Consider the following 27,306-nt stretch of genomic DNA (forward strand, 5'->3'; position numbering starts at 1 on the left):
GGGAGGCGGGCGGGGGATCGCGATCCCGCCTGCCGCACCTCCCGCAACCCTCCCCCTGCACCTCCCACCGTGCTCAAATAACTCAGGGGTGCAGGGGGGAGGGATACAGGAACATTTTTGGAATCCTAAAGTTTCTGTTCCCCGCGAACCGCAGGTCTGAATTGACCTGCGGTTTGCCACGATCGCCAACATCGTGTTCCCCATGTAATAATTTCCATCGCCATCTTTCTTATTTTTGCATTCTACTATTCTTCTGCTATCCCTCCTAAAAACTAATAAATTAAACAACTAGGTGTTACCACTCCCGTTGTCAAAGTGGTGTGTCCTTACAGAGTTTGGCACAGTCAGCAGTGACCATACAGTATCAGAGTGTGAAGGGACCCCTAACCGGTAACTACCCAATTGTTAGTTTATTCATGAACTTCTTGGAGGAATAACAGAGGTACAGGTACAAGGCAGAGTTCCCAGAAAAGATGTTCCAGAATTGTTATCTCATAGAAAGCAAGTCGTTTCTAAAACAGACATATCAGAGAGCAGGGACGTTCTCTTTAAGGAGTAACCCCAACCTGCTTGTTTGAGAAATAGATTTGCATGAACACCCTTTTCGCCCGCGCAGATTATTACTTCACCATGCCCGCTGAGAGTGCCTCATGTGCCCATCCCCAATCCCCTCAGACAGTGGGAGGCGACCAGCCTAATGATGCATTATAAAGCCCTGCCAGTGGAGGAGACACATCAAATCGATAAGCTGCAGGTGAAACATTTCAGTTACTTTGACCGTACAATTCACCTTATGAGAAATGTTCTTCTGCTGAGCCGTTTCTGAGATTTTCTCTACAATGTTCTGAAGTCGCTGCTGTGTAGCATGAGAAACATAACCAACGACGTCTGGGTGGATTTCTGTAATGCCATGTTTTTTACCTACAGAAAAAGAAATGGGTAAAATGAAGGGACAGTTCTTAAAGGGGTTGGCCGCTGTACATTACTAGCTGCACATGTGCTGATAACAGCGCAGGCACACCGCTAGCAATAAGCATTATTAAACGATCGGCGCTGATATCTGATAGTTTAATATGAATAATTCATGTTTATATGTAGGTCGCCTGATCTGTGTGCCAGTGTTGTGCTGGGAACATGGCCGCTGATGGAGGATTCCGACCATCAGTGCCTCCATTCATATACACTGGGGACTAACAGGGGAACTAGCACGTGCACAGTCCGACCCTAGTTAAGTGAATGGAGGCCGCTGATGGTGGGATTCCGTACATCAGCGGCCTCTTTTCAGCTACACTGGAGACTGACAGGGGAACTAGCGTATGCGGAGTCAGTGCTCAGTGAATGGAGGCCACTGATGAAAGGAATCATTGCTACTTGCTGTGAAATCTCAGGGACTGAAGGGTATAGATGTGCAGAGTTGGGGCTCATGCACACAACCGTATGCCCTCCGAGACATACGGTTCGTGAGCGGGCCATATGTCCCGGAGCGGCATACATCGTGCGAACGGCAGCGCACAGCATCATAGGTTATTGTGATGCTGTGTGCATCGGTCCTGCATGCATATGAGTGCAGGACAGTAGTTCCGCAAGTGGCCTGATGCGCACAGTATCATAGTAACCTATGATGCTGTGCGCTACCGTTTGCACAATGTATGCAGCTCCGGGGGGCATACGGTCGTGTGCATGAGCCCTTACTGGCAGAGCACTAGAGCACCAAGCATAGCGGTCCCACCCATGGTGCCCTGAGAAAGTAATTGCTTAAAGATAAAAAGAAGCATTTCTCAGGATTGGACCGGATTTTTAAAAGAAAAGTATGATTATGTTTTAGGACAACTTCCCTACTTGGTGGCATGCATACTCTGAAACCAATTTTGGAGGTGACAGGCTTCTCTTAAGGACAGACAAGCTGCTCCCATGAACACTGGTCAGTGATACGATCCTTCAAGTGGTTGTATAAGGTTAAAAAAAAAACATGGCTGCTTTCTTCAAAAACTATAGCCACTCCTACCTACAGATTGTATGTGGCATTGTGGTTCAACCCCATTTCAATCAAAAGCACATCTGCAATACTAGATACGACCCCTGGACAGGTGTGGCACAGTTTCTGGAAGAAAGCCATGTCACAGCTTCCAAATCTATCCCATCCAGGTATCTATATGCACCCCACGTAATCTTTGTAGGTGCTCAAAAATGTGCCAAATATGATTTACCAATCTCTAGTATCCTTCGCTGTAGTAATGCAGGCAAGAGGAACGTTTCATCTTTACAGGATCGCGTTAACGTGCCCACCAGCTCAGAATTTGTGGCCAATATCCTTGCGCTTTCCTCAGACAGGTTCACGCCGGCCATGGACGCTACATCATTAATGTCATCATCATCTCTGAGGAGGGAATATAGAAAAGGTTTATAAAAGCTGCCTATACCTGGGGGAAATGGCAGGGGGGCCAATAGCAGCCATGCTCACCTGAATGACCCTCCCCCCGGTTCTTTTAATTTATTTTTCTGTGCTGCAGCCATCTGCGCCGCCATTGTGGGAAATGTTTTGTTTCCTGTTACGATGGTTGGTTTCACGACTGGAACTGTGAAGAGATACAAAAAAGCATAAAAACCCCTTACCGCCTGCAAATATCTGTGCTACAGTCCATATGCAACCTGACACAACAACTTGTAGGGTGCAAGGCCAAGACTCACCTGTATGTAGCTGGTTTAACTGTATTTGTTGTTGAGTGGTGACCATTAACCCTCTTTGAGGTGGTCTAAGTGCTACCATGGGTGTCTGGGTCAATGTGACCTGTGGTGGCCGTACTACTGCTCCCGCTTTATGCGCCTGCTGGATTACCTAGAAGAAGAGGAGAGTGTTAGAGGCAACAGATTCCCAGCTAAACTGTTAGACATGGCAGCATACCTAAATTAACCAATATTTTAGAAACGAGAAACAGGAGCCAGCAAGACTAGAAATAGGCTAGCAGTTTTAACTTTTTTTATTTTTACTTCATCTCATTGCTGAGTCACTAAAAAGGTTTTGTTTGTCACCATAAAAATGCAGTCCAGTCTAATCAGCAGCATTTTTAGAGCAGAAAGCTATATAGTTCAGTTGAAAATTTTTCAGTGTAAGGGCCTCATGCACACATTCACTTGTATGGGGTCCACGATGCACTGCACATCCGACAGTCTGCACCTACTCTGCAGTGCAGAGGCATGGACAGAAAACCCACAGAAGCACTCCATAAAGCTTCCATGGGCTTCCGATCCATGTCTCTGTTCCACACCGCACCGTCCGTCGATGATATGTTGCGCACACGACTGGTGCCTATATTGAGTTCCCGCTGTTTGCGGGCAGCAATACCAGCAGACCTGCTACGGTGGTATGCATGAGGCCTAAAGGTGCCTTCAAATGTCTGTGTCCCTTTTTGCAAACCATTGATCTGTGAAACAGACAACGGCCGCGTGCACGCCAAAGGGGTTCCTGGTCCATGATGCTGCAAAAGACAGGATACTCTTTGGCTACAACATGCAGATCACTGGCCTACTGAAGTCAATGGGTTGCACGCTGTCGGTGTCCATGATTTGCGGATCTTGTGGCCTTGTGTTCATAGCAAGATATGTTTCTTAGCTGCTAGAACCATAGCGAGGTTTAAACGCCTCAACAGACCGATATGTTATAGATGTAACTTCTATTACAAGCCATCAAGCTTTGCACCACATGAATCTCTATGGATGCACAGAGGAGATGCTTATGTACCAGTGGGGTTGGCTGTCCAGGTTTGGTCTGTGCAAGGCTGATGACTGGCTGCTGTAATGTGTTGGTGACGGTGGCAGTGGTCTTGCCAGCTGTGCGTTGCACAGAGCTGTTTAACATCACTGCGGTGAGGGCGGTGGTGGCCTGCGTTGGGGGCTGTTGCTGCTGACTCTGTTGAATGAAGGCTGCAGAGTCTGGCGTCAGTTGGCGCAAGGCTGGGAGGCTCCTCTGAAGAAAAGAAGAGAAAATGGCGATATAAGCAGGAGGAGATTTGACAACATAACATGTTTCATACAATGTGCAGCCTGTAATTCCAATAAGGTGATCAGACCTGGAGAACAGGCTCACCTTCAGAAAAGGCACAAGGTAAGGTTGAGGTGAAGAATTTAGTTCTCTGTATAACCTACTGGTGAAGTCTTCAGCTTCGATTTTCCCATCCTATGAGAAGAAGAAAATAAGCTTGGTTACTTGCATTTTATTATTACTAAGGGTACTTAGCGTTTTTTGCGGATCTGTCATGGATCTGCAAAAATGCTTCTGTTACAATAATACAACCGCATGAATCCGTCATGAATGGATCTTGTATTATGTCTTATATAGCCATGACGGATCCGTCTTGAACCCTATTTGAAGTCAATGGAGACGGATCCGTTTTCGATTGTGTCTGAGAAAACGGATCCGTCCCCATTGACTTACATTGTGCGCCAGTATGGATCCGTCTTGCTCCGCACCACATTGTGGACAGAAAAACGCTGTATGCAGCAATTTGGTGTTCGCCTCCAGAGCGGAATGGTGACGGAACGGAGGCAAACTGATGCATTCTGAGCGGATCCTTTTCCATTCAGAATGCATTAGGGCAAAACTGATCAGTTTTGGAAAGCTTGTGAGAGCCCTGAACGGATCTCAGAAACTGAAAGCCAAAACACTAGTGCAAAACTAGCCAAAGATCACATAAGACAGTAAAGTTTGTGTAGTACACATTCACACAGGAGATTGTGGTCCAGGAAAAGCTATCCGTGTGACGTCCGCATTTTCTGGAGCGACCACGGTTCAGCTGACCAGAACTCTCTGCATCCTGGTGATCTATGATGCTGAGGGCTCATTTATTTACAATAACACACTGCCGGGTGGAGGCTTCTGCCCAGAAGTGTATTCGGTGACGTCACCGGCTCTGATGGGCAAGCTTTAGCGTCGCCCTAGCCATTTTAGAGGCTAGGGCAGCGCTAAAGCCCGTCCATCAGTGCCGTTGACCTCACCGGGCTCACTGCTGGGTGGAATCCTACACCTGGCAGCCCCAAGGAGAGCCCAGTACGTCACCGGAACTAAAAAAAAAATGCCTTTGTCCTGCGCGATTTAGCACAGGGCAAAGGAGAGCATCGGAGTACTACTCCGATGCTTAAGTCAGGGGGGCTGCCAGGGTGAAAGTGGGGATATGTTCGGGTTCAGCTCTGAACCCGGACAACCCCTTTAAAAGGCGTTTCCCCATCTTACAGTGTTAGAATATGCCAGCACTTTATCATAAATGGGGGTCTGATCGCCGGGACCCTCACTGACCTGTCACAAAATGCTGTGAGACGTCAGCCAAAGGTTAGGCCCAGATGTTGCAGATACGCTGCAGATTTCCCATTGCATTAAGCCCCAAAAATTAAATCAACAGTGTATTTCAGTACCAGCAAAGGGGATAAGATTTTACAAAGTCTCATCCACACCATGGGGCAAAAGGGCACAGTGGAAATTGACCTGCGGTGGGGATTCTAAAGCGTGCAGCACGTCCACTTATGCTGCAGATAATCCATTGTGGATTTCACTCTTCACAGTACATAGTGCGAGATCTGTAGAAAATTCTGTGGCAAATTCACATATAAATCACAGAGATTTTTTTTTTTTCCACTGAATTTACATCCCATGTGAATGTACCCCAAAGCCAGTGTGATGAACCTGGTGCAGGGCTACTCAGTCAGTCTGTGAGCTTTAGGGTACGTTCAGATTTGGGCTTCCTGATCCAGTAGTCAATTCTGGCAAAGGAAAAGACTACAGAATTTCATCATAGCTGGATACTGCTGTTCATTGTCGGACCCCTTTGACTATAATGGGACCCAGCCGGTTTCAAGCGTCAGTGCTAAATTTCGGCCGGACAAAAAGCAGGGCATGCAGCGATTTTTGTCTGGAAAGTTTCCGGCATGGGTGCTGGATCCCAGTCGGTTCCCATTATAGTCAATGGGGTCCAAGAGTGAACAGCAGCATAAGGCTATGCTGGATAGGTGAAATATAGTAGTCTGTTCTTTTGCCAGAACACACTACTGGATCAATCAGCACAGATGTGAACATTGCATTAAAGGTGACCAGTCTTCAATTTTATGGTGCCCTATATGAGAACAGCATACCACAGCGTTAGACCAGCCGGTTTCAGCGGTGTGTCACTCAAGAGCTAAACTGATGTGGTTGCCATAAAGCATCCTGGACCTGGAAAAAGAGTCATGGCTACTGAGAAGAGTCATGACTGTTCATGATCGCCTGCTCTTCCGCCCACCTGCTGCTGATTAACAGTCTTCTCCTTAGTTTTCCCCTGACGAGAGAACTGTCAATCATCAGCATGTGAGCAGAAGAGATCATGGACAGCCATGTCTCTTTTCCAGGCTTGGCTGCGATGATTATGATTCTGGTTCTCAGCAACCTATTACTTTTAACCCAGGAGTAACACATCACTGAAATCAGCTCGTCAGAAACTACGTTATACTGCCATCAATAAGGGAAGCATAAAGTTGATGACAGGTTCCCTTTAAAGGGTAACCGTCATATTATAATTTTTTTATGTAATTGGATTAGTCTGACTAAGTTTACCCTAGTTCCCTAGTTAATACTTTTGTGGAGGTATTGAATTACCTAGTAATTGCAGCATGTTCTTTCCTCCCCCAGGCGTTTCAGTGGTGCGGCTAAAACAGCGTTGCTATGTGTCCTCAGTCTCCTATCTTTTACATACAAAAGACGGAGGACATAGTAGTGGGCAGTCCTGAACGCTGCGTGCGCGCCCCCGTCGGACCGGGATAGTGCCGATATTCGCAATAAAAATTTGCGATCAACTACTCAGGAGGAAGAGGGCGTGTTTAAGTCTGGAGAAAGACGATTGGTTGGGTTCCCGAGATGAGCTGAATGAATTCTGGGTAGTTAGGGAGGGAGGTCTTAGCCTCAGGGTAAGGGCATCAGCGGCCATCTTGAGAAGATAGTCAGAAAGACGTCTTGTGAGGAGCAGTTGCTATGGATGGAGTCTTATTAAACAAGTGGTATGTGAACACAATAATTAGTGATTATGGATTATCACCACAGCAGCAGCAACATTTATGAAAATTGAATTTTGAGTAAAAATATAACAGTTATCCTTTAGGTTTACACCATATTAACGATTAGTAAAGCTGCCCCATTATCTGAAAACTTTGCCACCCAGAAAACTCCTACAATTAAAAAGTTCATTGATCATACAGACAGTAGGAGCCTGCAGAATATGACGGCTTACCAGCAGATTCTGCACGAGTTCTTTTACATTAGCTGCTGTCTCAGAAGACTGTTTACCCGATGAAGCCAGCTTAATTAACGTAGATAAAAAATTCTTACATTTCTTCACATTTTCCATGGTTTCCTGTGGAAAGATACATCTGTACATGAATTACTCCATACCATGTAAAGCTACAATAGTAAAACCTACAGACACATAACCTTGTGCGCATACATTTTCAGGAGCATGTAAAAGCAGACATGATAATTAAGCACATGGTCCGATTGTCCCACATAATCAAGAAGCAGGAGTCCATCTCAGACGGAAATGGCTCAAAGGATCATTTTTTTATTTTTTATTTTACAGGATCCTGTTTAGTTTTTTTCTCTCCCTCTCTCTTCTTCTGACGGATCAGAAGAAGAACGGCAAGCTAAACGGAGATGTTAACGCACCCTTAAGAAGAAAAAAGTCTAACCATACTGTAGTCTTCAGCACCCCAAATCCCAGAAAAATGCAGTTTAACTTTGTAAATACATGGACTGATCTCTTACGTACCATTACAGTTACATATTACAGCACATCAGTAAGGTCTTGCTTAATTATATACCACATTTGCCAAACAGTTCAGCTAATTAAAGGGGTTTTCTGGGTGTTTGGTGGCGGTCCGACTCCCAGCACCCTCGCCGATCAGCTGTCTGAACACGCTGCATTGCTCCTCCTAGCTCAGTGACGTCACATTTATCAGTTACATGGCCTAGGCCAGGGATGGCCAACCTGCGGCCCTCCAGCTATTGCAAAACTACAACTCCCAGCATGCCCAGACTGCCAACAGCTATCAGCCTACAGCAGGGCATGGTGGGAGTTGCAGTTTTACAACAGCTGGAGGGCCGCAGGTTGGCCATCCCTGGCCTAAAGCGCAGCCCAATGTGAATGAGGCTAATTTACAATACCAAGCACATCCACCTTCAAATGGATGGCACTGTGTATGGTATGCTGCGAAGAGGTCACAGCGCTCAATATTAAACACCTGGAAAACCCCTTTAAATCTTAGGACTGGTAGAGAGGTGAATGAACACTGTGATATGAAAAGAGATTCTCTTTATGGAACCATATTTCTGCAAATTAATATTTATTGTTCATATTCCCCCTTTTAGCAACTCCATGCTCTGCACAATCATTGCTGGTTTACTCAATAGGACGTCCATGTTCACCAACATCTGCACCTACAATACCTCTACTTCCTACTATACATGTCATTAGTAGTTGCCACATAATAAAGTCAGTGCATCATAAATACAGGAACATCTGATAGTTACAGCTTTATGCAAGGCAAATTTATTTTTTTATGGGAGGGGGTTGGAGGCTGGACAAATCTAGCGTTCTGATCGGAAAAGGACTAGCCAGCATAGCCTGCCGGGCGCATATACTCTGGATTACTAACAGGATGGCAAAGCAGAGTACAACTAGCTTCTCTAAGGTTCCATATAGTGAATGGGGCAGCTGTATTTATTACTGTATGCTGCCATCTTGTGGTCAGAAAAGAAACCACAACCAAAAGCTTTTGCGATTGTTTTTTTTAGGATTTGACTTAACCATCTGCCATGTTTGCCTATATAGTTTAAAGAATATAATCGTTTAACCATATAATAAACATGGAGATGGTTCACTGCAATCTAAACTGGCTTATTGTCCTAGATCCCCAACTACATTAAAAAGGGATCCAACAGCAGAACTGTATTAAAGCCAGCTTTACGCACAATGAATCTGAAATTTGTTTTTCTCAGCTGAACTATTACCACTTGAATTTTCAGGCCTAAAAGCCGATGCTCCACTATGGAGCAATTACGGTCAGGTGGAGTGATGTCATAGGGACCTTATGTGTATTCTAAGGGCTCATACAGACGGCCGTATGTTTTATTCTGCATTTTTGCAAAACGGGTGCGGACCCATTTATTTGAATGGGGCCGTAAAAGATGCGAACAGTACACAGTGTGTTCTCCGCATCCGTTGTTCCGTTCGGCAGCACCGCAAAAAATATAGCGCATGTCCTATTCTTGTCCGCAATTGCGGACAAGAATAGGCATTTTCGATGAGAGTGACGGCCATGTGCGGTCCGCAATTTGCGGAGCGCACATAGGCCGGCATCTGTGTTGTGTGGATCTGCAATTTGCGGACCGCAAAACACATACAACCGTATGAATAAGCCCTAATGAAGACCCTTTAACTACTTTTAGTAGGTTTCCTGTACAGAGATCAGAAACATGGGGTGTCATCCTGAACATTTCATGTAGTAATAGTTTAGTGGCACAAAGACATTGTCCAGGTCAATAAAATAAAAATATTCTAATAAATTTCGAATAAGTTATCCCAGCAAGCCGCAAGTATATAGATGAACCATCATATGGGGAAAGACTGTTTCTCCCCACCCATGCACTAGATTGCAATTTAGAATTAAGAGCAATCTGGAATTGGAGATCTACAATTAATGAAGCATTAGGTGGGTTGCAGTATTGGGCTTTTTGTACCGTGGTGGCTGTCGTAGGGGTAGCGGCTCCTTGCACCGGTCTCTGAGGAGTTCCAGTCTGTACGGCCGTTGCTGTCCCCAAAGTGGCAGTTTGTGGTGTGCTGCCGAGTACTATCTGATTCTGCGCAGAAGAAACAACACGCACATTATAACTGGCAAATAGGCATAATGTCGCCACTCAGCCAGTCACACACAAAACAGTTACAAGAAGATTCCCTAAGAAGTGCTGGCATTAATCTACCGCACCAGCTAGGTTATAAATACTGCCAGCTGTATGGAAGAAGTATAAGATTCCGATATATTAAGCAACACAGCTGCATCCCAATGTAAGCCTTGCCCCTTCTTTTACGGATCCTAGCACAAGTAACTGACTATATACTAAAAAATAAACCTCTGAATTCTTCAGTTTGTATTGCCCCTTGGACACCACTAGGTGGCAGACACACACCACAAACTGATAACATTTGCTAAAGTAATCACTTCTTTTATATTGCTTTGAAAAAGAAAATAAATAATAACAACAATACACACACACACATAAAATTGTAAATGATGTATGTTGGATGATCATGCAGAGCAATCCATGCCAGAAGATGGTTGTTGTGACAAAAAGAATCAGGGGAAAATGATCAATAGATATAAACAGCTTTATATGCGGCCAGCAGTATTGTGATGTCATCTGAGATAAAAAATATGGTTTTTGAAGACAAAAAAAATAAATAAAAAATATTTAGCCATTCAGAGGAGCGTTCCAAGAGTCAAATACTGATGGCAACATCCTCAGAACAGGATATCAATGTTTGAATGGTGGGGGCAGGCCGTGTATGGGGGATGTGCCTTTGCACTGCTCATCAGTAACATTCAAGTGTCTGTGTAATTCCGACCCCCAGGAACCTGCTAACACGGATCATCATAAAAGGTAGGCCATCAATATTTGACTCCCAGAAAACACCTTTAACCTTGTAACAACTTTACCATCTCAGTGCGGATATTAAGTTATTTCACGTTTCAGAATTCTTCCTGTTGCCATTGGAAACAAACAGCAGTATTGCTCCACCCCTGCTGTCACCTAAGGGATCAGCAACCTCCAGCACTCCGGCTGTTCTGAAACTACAACTCCCAGAATCCTCATTTCACTTCTATGGAAGTTACAAGAATAGCAGAGTAAGTGTGCATGCTGGGAGTTGTAGTTTCAAAGCACCTGGAGTGCCAAAAGGTTGCTGATCCCTGACTTACTGGTGTAAAGGAAAACTTTCCAAAGGAGCGCTGAAAAATGAAAGGAGGAATGTGATTGGTTGCTGTGAACAACTAAGCCAGTTCTACTTTACACCAGTTTTGATAACTCCCCCCCTTAGTGGGGTACCTGGGCCACCACACTGCACTGCTCTTTAGTAATAGGAAAACAACAGCTAAAGGCTGCATTCACATTGACGTCTGGTTTCCATAGTTCTGCTCAGTTACAGGAACAGAACTAATGGAAGCACCAGATCAGTCACGGTGAACACACTGACTATAGCCTTATTCACACGACCGGTGTGTTTTGCGGTCCACAAAACATGGATGGCGTCCGTGTGCGTCCCGCCATTTGCGCAACAGCATGGAAAGCCATTGATATAACTGCCAGGTTATATTTTTTATGTGGACCACGGAACGGAGGAACGGATGTAGACAGCACACAGAGTGCTGTCCGCATCTTTTGAGGCCCCCATTCAAGTGAATGGGTCTGCATCCAGATGCAGACCAAATCAACGGTCGTGTGCATGAGGCCTATAGGGGAGTCTACCACATTTCTGTCATGCCACCCAGCATTGTACTGCACAAAATAGCACAGCATGACTCTAGTATTTTGCCCATGTGAATGCGGCCTTAGACATCAATAGAGATAGAAACCAGCTGTAACTCAGAATGAGCACTAGATGAGTAAGGCTGGAGTCACACAAGCAGTCTTCATAGCTATTTACAGTGCAGTTTTTAATGCAGTTTTTGAGCCAATGACAGAAGTGGGGAAAAGTGAGGGAGACATACAAATTCTTTTTTTTATATTTCCTGCATCTTAAATCCATGTCAAAATCCCCATCAAAAAATAAATGTGTGATTCAAGCCTTCAAGGGGTATTTTAGGATTTTGTTACCAATGGCCTATCCTCAGGATAGTATTCTGATCAGTGGGTATCTAACAGCCCCATTGATCAGCTGTTTCAGTCTAGCTCAGGCATCGGCAGTTGCCAGAAACAAAATTGCTCCATCCACTGTGTTGTGGATGCAGTTGGTTACAGCAGCACTGCTCCCACTGACTGAATGGGAGCAGTGCTGCAGTAATCAGCTCATAGTGGACAAAGCTGTCTATTTTTGGCAAAGCAGTTACACTGAAACAGCTGACAAGAGTACAGTGTCAGAGGCCCACCAATCAGATATTAATGGCCTACCCTAAGGATAGGTCATCAATAACAAAATCCTGGAATACCACTTTTAGGAAAACATTTAAACCTTTATTGTACATGTTGTAAATTATTCCAGGTTGGTGTTTTCCTTTAAGACAGGCAGCATGTATTACAATATGAATTTGTAAGGCCAGGTTCACACAGAGGACTGAGAATAGCACCAGTAGCGTTGAGGAAAAACAGCATAAGGCTGAACTCACACATGCAGTTTTGTGGCATTTTTTTTAGTTAAGGCCAGGAGTGGATAATAGAGAAATCAGAAATAGAAAAGGAAGGACTTATATGTCTCCTTCCCACTGGGATAACCTCTGGTTTTGGCTGCGATTTCAGCATAATAATTCCCAGTCTGAACTTGGCTTAAACAATAATAGAAATACAGAAAATCGCATCTTTCTATAACATTGAAATTAAGACTTCACTGGTAAAATATTGAAACAATTTCAGGAATAACTCCAGCATTCCTAATGGTGATGACATCATAATGCTGTGCCCTGGATGTGCAGACACATGAATGAGCAAAGCGTGACCCATATGCATAGTGCAAAACTTCCATGGACTGGTGACTCGGTATTAGGAGGATGGAGAAGACTCACCTGTACAACAGGGGGCCGCTGTAGTGTGGTGGTGGGTTGCACGGTGGTTGGTGTCTGAGACACTTGCTTGATGATGGTAGTTGGCGTTACCTGCCTTGCCAATAGGGGTGCTCCGGGAGACTGCACATCAGAAAAGTGAAATATTGAGATACGGGTTGTCACTCACTGTAGATGTCATAGAAAGATAACACATTTCTTATTATGTCCCTTAAAGGGGTTGTCCAAGTTATTTTTATAGATGACCTATAGGTCATCAATATCAGATCGGTGGGAGTCCAACACCCGACACCCCCACTGATCAGCTTATTGAAGAGAAGGCATGTGCTGTGCCAGAGCTGCCTTCTCTTCTTTGGCTAAAGGCTGGCATTGCACATTGTTACATGGTACCCAGGTGCTATGCAATTTCTGAAACAGTGCCCCCATGTGCCGGGCCCCTCACAGGTAATATACTTACCCCGCTCCACCGCCACTGCTTCTCCTGCACACGGATGAAAACATCCAGTGTCGGGGGGAGCAGCCAATGGTTGCGGGTGACGCTAGGGAGGCTCGGCCGCCGCCCCCCCCCCCCGGACACTGGATGTTTTCATCCATGTACAGGGAGAAGTAGTAGCAGTGGTGCGGGGACCAGGAGCGGCACAGGGAGCGGGGTAAGTATATTACTTGTGAGGGGCTTGGCACATGGGGCGGTTTCAGAAATTTGATAACCCCTTCAAAGTGTATCAGAAAAAGGATTTTAGGACAATTAAACAAAAAAATTACAAAAAAAGTTACCCTTTAACTATATTCCATCACTTTAAAAGATGGGAATAAGCTTTTGAAGGCTATGTACACATTTGTGGGCAATCATCTTTTATTATCATTTTTTTTTTTAATTGGTCTTTTTTACAAACATGGAGCCCTTTTTCTGTACAGGGCTGAGATCCCCTAATAGAGGATCTGAATTTTCTCTTTGCTCCATCATCCAGCTAATCTGATGGACTCCTTATCTCTGCTCTCTGACACTAAACACTCATTATAGCTCAGTTCTTATCCGACGGATCTCGGCTCAAATAAGTGTTTATGACATCTTAGTAATTTAGAGATGAGGTTTATTAGATGGCCGGCACAAAGTGAAAGTAAAAGATTAAGATTCGCACAGCTAGAAAAACAGTTTTTACACTTCACCTGAGGCTACTTTCACACTTGCGGCAATGTGATCCGACGGGCAGTTTCGTCGCCGGAACTGCCCACCGGATCCGCCGCTGACTGAAAGCATTTGTGAGACAGATACAGATCCGTCTCACAAATGCATTGCAAGGACGGATCCGTCTCTCCGCTTGTCATGCAGACAGACAGATCCGTCTTGTATATTTTTTCACATTTTTACCGGTCTGCGCAGGCCGGAAGGACGGATCCGGCATTCCGGTATTTTGAATGTCGGATCCGGCACTAATACATTCCTATGACTTCTGTATTTTTCGCCGGAGATAAAACCGTAGCATGCTATGGTTTTATCTTTTGCCTGATAAGTCAAATGACTGAACTGAAGACATCCTGATGCAAACTGAACGGATTACTCTCCATTCAGAATGCATGGGGATAGGCCTGGTCAGTTCTTTTCCGGTATAGAGCTCCTGTGACGGAACTCTATGCCGGAAAAGAAAAACGCAAGTGTGAAAGTACCCTAACAGGTCCTACTACAGTTTGTCAATGTTATGCTAAGAGGCATAATACACTGCAACACAGTAGTACAGTGTATTATATCAATAATCAGGGAAAGATTGCATATCAAGTCTTCTAGTTGGGCAGATACAAAATATAAAAAATTACAAATAAAAAAAGTACACATAATTGGGAATCACTGCATTTGTAATATACAGTCATCTAGAACTGATACAATATTTATCTTATTTAGGGAATGAAAAGGGATCAAAAAGCTGTATGTACGCCAGTCCAGAGTGATACCAATTAAAACTTAAAAGCCCTTACACAGCTCAGTTGACCCAATTTTTTTTAAAAAAAGTGGCCCTTAGAATATGGTGAAACTTATTTAAAAAAATAAAATAAAAAAGTCAAATTTGTCAAATACCGCTAGAATAGCGCTGGCCAGCAAAATGAGGTAACGGGTTATGTGACATTGTGAATGGCACTAAACACTTTATTCTCTAATACTAATCCCTCAGCCTGATGATTCGATTATGTTGTGCTAGTGAACATACCTGCACCGCAGAGATCTGCACCGGTGGGGCACTGGTAGGAGTAGCGGGACGAGTGGCCATTGCATTCTGAGCTTGTGACTGGGCCTGTGCTTGAACCTGAGCCTGCATCTGTGCCAGAGCCTGCTGGGGGATCATTAACAACTGACCATTCTCACTCCGAACAAGGACCATCCCTGAAAGAAAAGAAACGTTCAACCAGAACTCTTTATAATAAACATAGCAGTGTTAAATGTTTGTGCTCATAGCTGCCCTGGCAACTGCCAATCATCAGAGCACCAAAGGCGACCCAGTTATAAAAATAAAATACTGCATACATGAGTAAAAGTTAGAATCTGCAGAGACAAATTAGTAATTTCCAGGGTCTTCCCATGCAGGATAGATCATCAGCTTCTGATCGGCGGGGGTCCGACGTCCTAGAGAGCTGACCCGATCTAAAACGTTCCCGGACACCTAATGTACATGTATGCCAAATTTGGTGAAGATCGGTCCAGTCAGACAAATAAATATATATATATACATACACATACAAAAATGGATGACACACGGAGACACTTCAGTTTTTTTTTTAAATTAATAGTTCAGTATAAGTAATGCATACTGAACTAAAAAAACGGCCTGTATACTGAACTCAAAAAACGTTTGTGTGCATGAGCTCTTAAGGCTCCATTCAGACGTCCGTAGTGCTTTGCGGATCCGCAATACACCCGGCCGGCACCCTCATAGAAATGCCTATTCTTGTCCTGACAAACTGTATACCTCAATTAAAAAGCAAACTGAAATTGCGGAAAAGAATAGGACATGATCTATTTTCTTGCGGAGCTGCGGACCAGAAGATCGGGGCAGCACTCTGGAAATGCGGATGCAGAGAGCACATAGTGTGCTCTCTGCATCTCTTCCGGTCCCCATAGAGAATGAATGGGTCTGCACCCATTGCGGAATGGATGCGGACCTATTCTACGCACATCTGAATGGAGCATTAGGGTGCAGGGGCCACTATTAAAGGGGCAGCTGCTGTGGAGCTCACTGTTAAAGGGGTGTTCACTGTGGATGTTACAGTTAAGGGGGCGGGGTACTGTGGAGGTTTTTGTGGCACTGCGACACCAATTAAGATAATTAGCATTTAATACAGATACAGGAGGCGAGTTGCGGCAGCAGAATCACAGACTGTACCCGACCTCTATGACAGGGAGCTGCGATCAGCGGCAGATAACCCCTCAAGTATGCGATTCTGCCGCCGGCACCTGCCTCCTGTATCTGTATTAAACGTTAAAGGGAACCTGTCACCGGGATTTTGTGTATAGAGCTGAGGACATGGGTTGATAGATGACCGCTAGCACATCCTCAATATCCAGTCCCCATAGCTGTGTGTGCTTTTATTGTGTAAAAAAAAACTATTTGATACAAATGCAAATTACCCTGAGATGTGTCCTGTCCCTGACTCCTCTCACATACAGGACTCATCTCAGGTTAATTTGCATATGTATCAAATTGGTTTTTTTTTACACAATAAAAGCACACAGAGCTATGGGGACTGGGTATTGCGGATGTGCTAGCGGCGATCTAGCAACCCATGTCCTCAGCTCTATACACAAAATCCCGGTGACAGGTTCCCTTTATTTTCATTGGTGGCGCAATGGCCACAGTCCCTCACCTTCTTCGCCCCTCTCTCGTCATTAGTGACAGCGGCACAGGGGGAGGGAGACACTGCTTCCTTCTCCCCTGTGCTGCTGAGGGAACACGGAGAGCGCTGAGAGAAGTGCATGCCATGTTCTGTGATACTAGGCTGCGGTAAAAGGCAAATCCCGGTATCAAAACTGTTTCTGGAGGTTTACCCTTCATCAGTGCAGTTGGCTTGGCGAGAGAGACTTTTGTCTGGGATTTGGGTGGGATAGTAGGGGAGTTCTCAAGCTACTGTTGTCCCCTACGCACAGTAAGGCCTCTTGCAAACGTTTTTCTTTCCGTTTTTCTTTTTTTTGCAATCCGTATACGGAACCATTCATTTCAATGAATCCGCGAAAAAACAACAACACAGAAGGTACTCCATATGCCTTCCGTTTTTCCATTCCATTCAAAGATAGAACATGTCCTATTATTGTCCGCATAACGGACAAGGATAGTACTGTTCCATCAGGGGCCAGCTGTTCCGTTCCCCAAAATGGAATGCACACGGACGTCCTCCGTATTTTTTGTGGACTGCAAAATACTGAGAAAGCCATACAGTTGTGTGCAAGAGGCCCAAGAGGGAACGGTCCCCTGCGCACGATCTGTTACCATGGTGTATTGTACTAGCATGTGCTATATTATTACTACTTTAACTGCAATTTATATTTTGGATGATACACTTGCTTCCCCCTATACACTTGCATCATCCGAGTAAAGAAAGACTCGGATGATGGAGTAGTAGTTATTCTTTTATTTTTTTATACCTGTAAATAAACTCCTCAGTAAAATGAATGAATGAATGAATGAATGAATGATCTGGAGCATGTAAGTGACACAAATACATGAACATCAGAGTTGAATCCACATTTTGTAAAAGTTCTCCCCTGTGCCGCAGACAAGGCCGACCAAAGCAGTGTAAATAATAGAAATGCGGCGCGTCCCGCTTGGGAATTATACCACAATGTTCATCACAGCCAGTGACATTTATCAAGTGATCCGGTCTTTCTAGGATTTCTTGCTGTGAGACATTTTATTTTATAAATATGAATATAGAAATTACCCCTTTAACCCCTTCCCGCTCACTGGTAGTTAACGCTCTGTGCCATATTAGTACATCATGGGAAGGAAATGGGCCCACGCCATCACTTTTGGGTGCTGGCTGTATTATACAGAACGCACCCTGCTCCCACTGCTGGGATATGTGAAAACGCCGATCCTAACAGTATAACCCCTCAATAGCGCTCCATCTATCCTCTGATCAGCACCCTGCGAATGTAGTGGCAGGGTGCCGAGTACTTTTCCTAGCACCTGTAGGGGAGTGGGAGAGCCTTCAGAAGGACCCCAGACCTGCCCTTTTCCAGCCTCTATTGCATTCTGCTTGTGAAAATGCCAAAAACAGCTGAAGGGCCCTGGGCCTGCCAGCTCCTGGCAAGTAATACATCCTGCATTACTATGCACTGTAATACAGAAGTACCAAACAATCAAAAGATTGCAGGCGCATCTCAAAAAAAAAAAAAAAGAAGGTTTTAAAAATATATTAAACGTTGTGGAGATAGACATAATTTGTATTGCAGAATCCTTTTAAAATGTCCAATTAGTTAACCCGCACGGTAAATACTGTAAAACAAAATGCCAGAAATGCCCAAAAATTAAAAGAAAAAAAAAAGAAAAGAAAAATCAAATGGTCCCATGTATCCTAAAATGTTATTAATAGAAACCATAGCTCACACCACAAAAAACGAGCCCCCGCACATCTCCAAAAACAGAAAGATAAAGTAATGGGTGTCAAAGTAATAAAACATAACAAAAACCATAAAAATGTTATACCTCCATAATCACACGGACCCACAGAATACAGTTTAGATGTCAATTTTACTGCACAGTGAACACCATAAAAAAATAAAATAAAAATTCTAAGAACAATGGCGGAATAGCATTGTGTTCCACACTGTCGCCCCCATATTATGTTTAACACTTACTGTAATGGCAATTCACCTGATGGACCCCAAAATGGGGCCATAAAAAAAAAATATATATATATATATATATATATATATATATATATATATATATATATATATATATATATATATATATATATATATACACACACACATACATACATATATATACACACACATACATCTTGCCCAATATAAAACAAGCCCTTGCGTGTCTAAATCTAGAGGAAAAAAAAAAAAAGTTATTGCTATTGAAAAGCAGAGAAGAAAAAAAAAAAAGAAAAAAAAGCCAAGTCTTAACTAGCCTGCATCCTTAAGGGGTTAATAAAGGCTGGACGGCCATGACAGATCCACAAGATATTTGCTCTACTTTTTCCTAGGTTTTCGTAAGTAACCAGTCAGTATGGTTTTGTCGAGCGCCTTCATAGCTGGTGTCGCCCCCTGCTCATTAGTGCCGGATAAAAGACAGGTGTGAGCCCTGCAATCTGCTGCAGCATGGGTGGATGCGCCTTCTCTCTAATGTGGTTACTACAGCTCCACTGCTATTAGTACTGTCATTGTATCTGCCAATCGCTGGGCTACGCTGTCAGATTCCTGGAGAACACAGTCTGCAGGGTTGAGCCGAGGACATTGTCTGTCTGGGAGTCCGGGGCCGGCCACTTACTCCACTGTTTACTACTCCGTCAGATACAAGCCAAGTTTCCGACCATCCTAATAGGATGAATGCAGGCAGCCCTGTGGGGGGAGTGCTCCAGAGGCCACCTGACCCTTTTTTCGAGACACAGTCCACAATCCACCCTAGGCATACCACCAGCCTTGTAGTCTAACAGCATGTCTTGTGCATTGTGCTGCATTATGAAGACGTTGGGGCTTCCAATACCTTTCGGACAAGAGTCACATCCTGATGCATTAGCTCAGCTGCATGTACATGCTTATTACAATGAGGATCAGCGGCTATAGCACACATTTGGCACAGCCTATCTCTTGAGGGGGATAAAAGTAGAAGTTACAGGAAAGACATGAGGCGACAGGTTGTCAACATAGGCTAGGTTCACCTCTGTGGCCAAATACCAGCACTCTGCTCTGACAGATCCCATTCACTGCAAGGCCTCATGCGCACACACGTCTGTTTCCGTGTCAGTTACGCAAAACACGTACGGTCGTGTGCATACTACACAAAACGAATGCATTGCCAGGTTTGAATTTTTAACTAATCAGAACCAGATACAGATTAGTGTTTCAATTTTTTTTTCTGGTGGTAGATCATTTTTTATTCTACTTTTCTGAACTTGATCATACAGAAACGTGCACTACAGCAGCCACACGGACTCTAGAAAATTGGTGCCATGCAGCCTTTTTCTATTGGTGACCTATCGTCAGTATAGGTCATCAGTATGTGATTGGCGGGGGTCCAACACTGGGCACCCCTGACGATCAGCTGTTAGGAAGAGGAGGTGGCGCTCCATGCAAAGACTGCTTCATCTTCATTAGGCCTCTTTCACACGGGCAAGATTTCCGCGCGGTTGCAATGCGTGAGGTGAACGCATTGCACACGCACTGAATCCGGACCCATTCATTTCTATGGGGCTGTGCACGAGCGGCGATTTTCACGCATCACTTGTGCGTTGCGTGAAAATCGCAGCAAGCTCTATTTTGTGCGTTTTTCACGCAACACAGGCCCTATAGAAGTGAATGGGGCTGCATGAAAATCACAAGCAAGTGCGTATGCGGTGTGATTTTCGGGCATGGTTGCTAGGAGATCGGGATGGGGACCCAATCATTATTATTTTCCCTTATAACATGGTTATAAGGGAAAATAATAGCATTCTTAATACAGAATGCATAGTACAATAGGGCTGGATCCACTTGTTCGCGCAGCCCGGCTTCTCTTCTGTCTCTCTTCTTTGCTGTGCAGGAGGAAAAGGACCTGTGGCGACGTCACTGCGCTCATCACATGGTCAGTCACATGATCCATCACCATGGGATGAATGCAGTGATGTCAAAGGTCCTGAAGAAAAAAAGAGAAGCCGGGCTGCACGAACAAGTGGATTAAGGGGCGTTAAATTATTTTTTTTTAACCCCTCCAGCCCTAGTTTACTAAGCATTCTGTATTAAGAATGCTATTATTTACCCTTATAACCACGTTATAAGGGAAAATAATACACTCTACACAACACCTAACCGATAACTCTGATCCTGGCAGTTTTACCCTTCAGATACCGTAGTCATTAGTGACCTCAGCATTTGAGCTCCCTCTGTCATCCTATCAGCACCCTGCAAAAGCCAAATAGTTGTATGGTAGCCAAGAAAGGGGCTTTCTGAGGGCACCCAGGCTTGTCATGTTCCAGCCTCTGTTACACCCCGCTTCTAGCAGGATATAATAAAATGCCTGTGAAAATTCCTATGTACAGAAGTATTACAGTGTATAATACAATTCTCTTAAAGGCAGTTAAATACATTTTGTTAAATATTTTTAAAATAGATTAAATTAACACTGTGGGTGAGATTTATCTAACTGGTGTAAAGTAGAACTGGCTTAGTTGCCCATAGCAACCAGATTCCACCTTATATTTTCCAAAGGAGCTGTGAAAAATGAAAGGTGAACTCTGATTGGCTGCTATGGGCAAATAAGTCAGTTCTACTTTACACCAGTTAGATAAATGACCCAAAGTATATAGAAATAAAAAATAAACTTTCTGAAGCCAACAGTCTCCAAACTTCATAATTTTTTTTTTTAAATAAAACAATTAGTTTTAAGAAAATAAAAAGTAAGTATGAATGTAACAATCATACACACATACCTATAGATTTCATATACGTAACTACCCAAACCACCACTACACTGATCACCATGGCAACGTGAATTCTCAGCCTGGCTCCCTGCGTCGAGCATGCAATATTCCCACCAAGTCTGCTCTCATTCTGTCACCATAAAGAGGATGCGGTGCACATGGGCAGCCATCTTTAGTGCAGCTCGAAGGGGAGGAGAGTAGAAAAGATGAACACTTTCTGTAGACCTCCTATGTAATGCACGAGCCACAGTACAGAAACGCAGAGTCAAATGAGATTTTTATTTATTACTTAAAATTTGCAAATGGTAACAAATTTACAGTCAGGTCACCATTTTCAACTACATTGGCTGCTGCTAGATATAACTTAAAGGGAGGGGGAAGGGCCTGAAAGGCAAAAGCATTACACACTCGATTTTATTTACATGCAGAAAGAAAAGCCGTGCAATATCTGGGTACTACGAGTATACGAGGCCCAGCGCACAAGTCTGTTTTATTATGAGCACCCCCACAGATATTTATATTCTCTGACCTGTTAGAAAAGTACATGATGTACATTATAATGGAGACAATCAGAGACTGTATTTGTGAGTTATAACCTTCCTTCTGATCCTCAGCTGTGTCACATGACCAACACTGCCTCTTGACAGGAAGTCATTTTCTCTATTCATTTGTATGAGACCGACATTGAGGCTCCCCTAGGAATACATAGAGAAACTGGCTTCCTGTCCTCATATAGGATGCAGTGTTAGGTCTCTTGCACACAACAGTGTGTCCCCCGTGGCCGTATTGTGGCCCGCATATGACGGGTCCGCAATACACGGGGCACCGGCCATGTGCATTCCGCATCACTTGAATGGGTCCGCAAATCCAGAGATGCGGTGCAGAGCGGAAGCACTACAGGCACTTCCAGCACTACAGCTGTTGTGAAACTACAACTCCCATTCACTTCTATGGGAGTTCTGAAAACAGCCAAGCAAGTGTGCATGCTGGGAGTTGTAGTTTCACCACACCTGGAGTGGTGAAGGTTGCAGACCACTGGTCTAGAGAATATGGCAGGAAGCAGGGGTGACTGCATGAGGTCTGGCCCGCTTTATTTGACTTCTAAATGCCACACAGTGGCTTGTTACACAGTAATGTAACATCTTTTCCCACGACGGATGAGTTTTGCCTACTTGGCGGTATACAGAATTGGTTAAGAAATGAAGAAGGAGAAACTGGAAATTAGAGAAAACTGTTTTCAATAGCAATTTCTAAACACCTTATTTTGGGCTTTCTTGAGAATGCGAACCATTGATGGATACTTCTTTATATCTGACAGATAATACATGCGGTCAGATTAAATTAGCTACTAGCACGGAATGTGACAATTAAAGGGCCATCCCTGATAGAACGCTGGCTCTGCTATTTTCGGAAGGGCTACTGAAGAGAATAGAGTTGTTCTCGCGCAGCCGCCTCTCTGTTCCCTGCAGGGCATGATGGGGTCCTGTTCTGGAGACAGAAGTTCAGAGGTGGGACCTGCACCTATCACAAATTAATGTCATATCCTGTGGACATACATTTTTAAAAACTATTTGGAGATTTTTGTTTTGATTTTCCATGTCACTATATTTAAAAAGAAATACTTAAAATCATGCGATTTACACACTGCCCATTAGACTTCGGTAGAGCCTTCCTGTTCTGTACAGGTAACTTTTCAGTGGCCATCGCACTATCCGCAAAAACAGAGTTACAATGACAGATATCACCGCTGTATAGATAACACGGAATCCGCCATTCACAATAGGCGATAAGAAGGCTGTAGAATGACATCATGGAGTAGGTGGCATATTGCTGTGGATTTTAAGTAGCATTGAAGCCTATGAAGAAATTCCACATCCAAATCCTCAACACAGAGTGGAAACCTATGGGGGGAAGGGGGGAGAACGACAACCAGCAATTTACACCATCTCGCTTCGTCATAAATTAGGCGTATCTGAGGTGCCGCAGATTTCAGTCACCTTCTAGAAACCTGTCATAAAAGAAAATAAATTTGCTGGACATGCTGGCTCAGCCCCCTCCTCTTTTTGCAGAAGTGCAGAGGGCGTCTTAGAAACGCCACTTGCACCTACGTTTAGGCTCAGTGGCGTTTTAAAAAGTCGCAAATATGAGGTCTCAAACTTTTTTCTTTTTTACACCAGAAAAAGAGTGTGGGGGAGGGGGCCGGCAGATTTATAATTCCCGTTATGCCTGAAAAGTGGCGTTAAAAATCACAGGTGTGACTTTAAAAAAAGAATGGTTGCATCTCCCCTTTATACCGTCCTCGCCACTTTTCTAAAAGGGAGTGTGGCCAAACATAGCGACAAATTTATCTTCACATACCCCAGTTTTCTGGCATAAAAGACAAAAATCCATGAGCATAGCCTCTTACCTTGAGGTGGTTGGTCTACACAAGTCCACCGACAGTCCACCTCAGAGACACAAAGACCTGGTGGCACGGGCGGGAGCCGCCTGGGAATCGGCATAGGAAAACCTCCTTCTGATTGATAAGACATAGTCTAGCAGAGGATCCCTTTACTATGGAGGGATGGGGGCAGGTACGGACAGGTTCAGAGATGGTTTTCCACTGCTTGCAGTTACGAAGGCAAGTGGACGTGGATGTAAGGGTTACCACAGAAAGTTGGTTAAATAAAAAAATTATATTATAATAAGCCCTATTACGCACACCATCCCTTGCCGTTCTCCTGTCACTAGAAATCCTGGATGAAATGGTCCAAGAAGCCCGAGTTTTCGTCATGCACGCCGGACCAGATATAAAAATATGCTTAGAGTTGTATAGAAAGCTCTTGCAATATGATTCAGGGTGCTCAGCGCAAGAGAGTTTTTCATAAAAATCCAATAGAGATCCATTTCACATGCAAAACAGTGGCAGGCAGCCTGCAGAAGATACCGCGTTCCTCGTGCTCCCTGAGGTCTCCATGTCTCACCACCTGTGTGTTTATTTGTATGCGGACATCATATTACACAGGGTAAAGGCATACCGGATAGCACGACACCATTATTTATGGCTATATATGAAAAAGTAATATCCTACTGCCAATACAAGTAAGTACGACGTTGTGTCACGCTCCATGAAAGGTACTAAGGTCTGAACCCATCCACGATATTCGAAGACAAGGCTTGTATCATGTGAACCTGCCACAGGGGTGCCAGGAGTGTATAGAGAGAGTTTCTTACATGGCGACTGGGCGCACCAGCCTGGATCGGAGACATCGCTGAGGTGAGTCGTTCCAGCCCTCAGACGGTATGGTCAGTATCAACCATGACATCAGAGGTTAGACAGTAGGAGGCATGCCACGTTAGGACTTCTATTACACCCTGCCCCACAATACACTGCAATACCTCCGCACAAGCAGTCACAAATCCCATTTGGGAGGATTAATATTACAAAAATAACAGACTGTTTTACTTTTATTACTAACAGAATTGGCATCGTTTGGTCACCTTGTGACGTACTCCGAGACAGGATCAATAAAATCTACAACTTAGGCTCCATTCACACGTTCGCAATTTCGTTCCGCAATACACGGGGCACCGGCCATGTGGGGCAGCACGATGTGCTGCCCGGACACGGAATTGCGGATCCGCACTTCCAGGTCCGCACACTGCCGCTTACAATGTTTTGCGGATCCGCAAAACACATTGCGGACGTGTGAATGGAGCCTAACCCTGCAAAAAGCAAGCTCTCACAAAGCTCAGTCGATTAAAAAAATAAAAAAATATATATATATATATATATATATATATATATATATATATATATATATATATATATTTTTTTTTTTATTGTTTTAGTTTTTGAAAAATAAACATAAAAACAGGTTATCATGCCGTTTGTACAGCAAAGAAAATGCCGTAAATACAACCTCCACCCCAGGAGATAAAAACAAAAATGGTGGAATTATTTTCCTATGCCACCCAACAAATATTTCACTTACAGTTTGACAAAATATATGAAACATTAAATGGCGCCGTTAAAAAATACAACTTATTCAGAAAGAGAAATAAGTACTCACACGGCTAGGCTGACATAGTGAGGTAACAAACCTAAAAGATAGTCACCAAAATTGGGTTGGCCTTGAAAGCCTTAGAGAATGTGCTTTTTAATTACCACCTTCTAATAACTTTTTTTTTTTAATTATTTTCTGTCAAAGTATGGCTACTTTCACACTCACGTTTTGTGAGGATCCGTCATGGACGGATCCGTTCAGAATGGATCCGTTTGTATTATCTTTAACATAGCCAAGACGTATCAGTCTTGAACACCATTGAAAGTCAATGGAGGACGGATCAGTTTTCTATTGTGCCAAAGAAAACGGATCCGTCCCCATTGACTTACATTGTGTGCCAGGATCTGTTTGGCTCAGTATCGTCAGACGGACACCAAAACGTTGCAAGCAGCGTTTTGGTGTCCGCCTCCAGAGCGGATTGGAGGTGGAACGGAGGCAAACTGATGCATTCTGAGCAGATCCTCATCCATTCAGAATGCATTAGGGCAAAACTGATCAGTTTTGGACCGCTTGTGAGCCCTGAACGGATCTCGCAAACGGAAAGCCAAAACGCCAGTGTGAAAGTAGCCTAATGTATGAAGGCTTGCTTTTTTGGTGGGACCAAGTTTTATTTTTCAACAGCAGCAATAAAGAAGGTAACTTATTGAATAACTGCTGTTCATGCTTCATAGGCAGTAATGGAAAATGAAAAGCACAATTTTTTTTTTTTACATATAAAATTTTGCGTAATTCACCAAGTGGGATAAGTATGTAATCTGCTACCTTTAAGCCTCATTCACACGTCAGTGTTTTGTCAGCGATTGTGAGCCAAACCCAGGTCTGGAGCCTCCACAGAGATGAGGTCTAAGGGAAGTTCTGTACCTGTTCTGTGTCTAGAGCCGCTCCCGGTTTTGGTTCAAAATCACTGACCGAACACAGATATGTGAATGAGGCACTATTCTGATTTTATATTGTTTTACTACTTTTGTACAATATATAAACATTAAACAGTTCTTATTTCTCTTTCAGTGGAGCCGATTGAGGGCTTGTATTCTGCAGGACAAGTTTCAGTTTTCCCTGTACCATTGTGAAGTACATAAAACTTTTTGATCACTTTTAGGCTACTTTCATATTAGCGTTTGGGGCGCCGCTTGCGAGTTCCGTTTAAAGGCTCTCACAAGCGGCCCCGAACGGATCCGCTCAGAATGCATCAGTCTGGCAGAGTTTGCCCTCCGCTCCGCTCAGCAGGTGGACACCTGAGCGCTTCTTGCAGCGTTCTGGTGTCCGCCTGGCCGTGCGGAGGCAAACGGATCCGTCCAGACTTACAATGTAAAGTCAATGGGGACGGATCCGTTTGAAGTTGACACAATATGGCTTAATTTCAAACGGATCCGTCCCCCATTGACTTTCAATGTAAAGTCTGAACGGATCCGTCTGAGCAACTTTCACACTTAGAATTTTTTCTACAATATAATGCAGACGGATCCGTTCTGAACGGATCCCATCGTCTGCATTATATGAGCGGATCCGTCTGGGCAGACCCCAGACAAATCCGCTCTGAATGCAAGTGTGAAAGTAGCCTTACTTTCACCGTTTAAAAAAGACAGGATGAATAAAACTGCTTTATTAAAAAAAAAAATATATATATATATATATATATATATATATATATATATATATATATATATATATATATATATATATAATAATAATTGATTATTTTTATTTATTTTTTACATACCAGTGATATTCTAGCATTTTAGTTTTTTTTATTGCAGCGCCACTGCATCCATACATTTTGACTACCAGACCAGAGCTGTGTAGACAAGTGACTAACTTCCTATAAACCATCCATCAAAGCCCACCAGGCAGCTCTGAGACCCCT

The 27,306-nt window shown here is 43.8% G+C and overlaps 1 protein-coding gene across 3 annotated transcripts in view; it reads right to left on the reverse strand.

Moving 5' to 3' along the window:
- The window catches only part of TAF4 (TATA-box binding protein associated factor 4), a 64,879-nt gene that overhangs the window by 13,953 nt on the left and 23,620 nt on the right, over nt 1-27,306 (reverse strand). For 2 of the 3 annotated variants that reach the window (XM_044298312.1, XM_044298314.1), the window contains 10 exons: nt 14,982-15,154; nt 12,784-12,903; nt 9,752-9,871; nt 7,248-7,370; nt 4,085-4,174; nt 3,740-3,964; nt 2,689-2,836; nt 2,462-2,576; nt 2,208-2,377; nt 791-921 (listed from right to left, as the gene is read on the reverse strand). In XM_044298312.1, coding sequence (XP_044154247.1) covers nt 791-921; nt 2,208-2,377; nt 2,462-2,576; nt 2,689-2,836; nt 3,740-3,964; nt 4,085-4,174; nt 7,248-7,370; nt 9,752-9,871; nt 12,784-12,903; nt 14,982-15,154 — 1,415 coding nt within the window. The remainder of the gene's footprint in view (nt 1-790; nt 922-2,207; nt 2,378-2,461; nt 2,577-2,688; nt 2,837-3,739; nt 3,965-4,084; nt 4,175-7,247; nt 7,371-9,751; nt 9,872-12,783; nt 12,904-14,981; nt 15,155-27,306) is intronic. The other variant, XM_044298315.1, reaches the window with a different exon arrangement.

This window comes from Bufo gargarizans, chromosome 6, assembly GCF_014858855.1.
Source record: "Bufo gargarizans isolate SCDJY-AF-19 chromosome 6, ASM1485885v1, whole genome shotgun sequence".
In the NCBI taxonomy this organism is placed as follows: Eukaryota; Metazoa; Chordata; class Amphibia; order Anura; family Bufonidae; genus Bufo; species Bufo gargarizans.